This window comes from Condylura cristata, unplaced genomic scaffold, assembly GCF_000260355.1.
Source record: "Condylura cristata isolate star-nosed mole 26May11 unplaced genomic scaffold, ConCri1.0 scaffold00017, whole genome shotgun sequence".
In the NCBI taxonomy this organism is placed as follows: domain Eukaryota; kingdom Metazoa; phylum Chordata; class Mammalia; order Eulipotyphla; family Talpidae; genus Condylura; species Condylura cristata.
This window is the reverse complement of record NW_004567118.1, coordinates 3,627,245-3,627,867: the sequence shown is the minus strand read 5'-3', so window position 1 is coordinate 3,627,867 and position 623 is coordinate 3,627,245. Positions and strand designations below refer to the sequence as shown.

The 623-nt window shown below is 61.8% G+C and overlaps 1 protein-coding gene across 1 annotated transcript in view; it reads right to left on the bottom strand.

Moving 5' to 3' along the window:
* KRT13 (keratin 13, type I) overlaps positions 1–149 on the bottom strand; it is a 4,176-nt gene extending 4,027 nt beyond the window's left edge. The window contains exon 1 of the mRNA XM_012726105.1: positions 4–149. Coding sequence (XP_012581559.1) covers positions 4–149 — 146 coding nt within the window. The remainder of the gene's footprint in view (positions 1–3) is intronic.
* Between the last annotated feature and the right edge of the window lie 474 nt (positions 150–623).

The following is a 623-nucleotide window of genomic DNA, read 5'->3' as shown; positions in this document are numbered from 1 at the left end:
CTCACGCCGCCCCCGTAGCCCCCAGCGGATCCTCCAGAGACAAACCGGGATGAGCAGCTGGAAACACTGCGACCTCCTCCCAGCTGGCAGGAGCCAGCCCCAAAGCCACCTCCGTAGCTGGCAGAGGAGCTCTGCACACGACAACTCATGGTGAGGGCAAGACGGAGAGCAGGTGAGGACAGGAGCTGGTTGGCTGGGCCGAGATCGGTGGCTCTCCCCCAAAGTGGAGGCCTTTTATACACCCTCCACGGGGCTGGCCAGCACCCGAGTGCCCTCCTCCCTTCCCCACCCTCCGGTAGTTTCCCATCAGCCGGCTGCCTCTGCTGTCCGGGGTGGGTTGTGCCTGGGGGGCAGAGGTGGCTTTTTTTAATCCTAACAAAAGGGATGATTCAGAGGGAGCCATGTTCTGCTTGAGACTACCCTTTTGACACCTGAATTCTCTCTCACCTCTCCAGGTAGCACTCCCACAGCCGTCAGCCACACCCCATGCCAGGGCTTTGCTGCGGTGCTGCCATGGTGGAGGCTGGGTGGCTGCAGAGTGACCCTGTGATGTGCGAGGTCACCACCGCCTCGGCTTCTGCGTGTTGGACCAAGGGGACTTGTGTGAGGATGCTCCAGGGTGT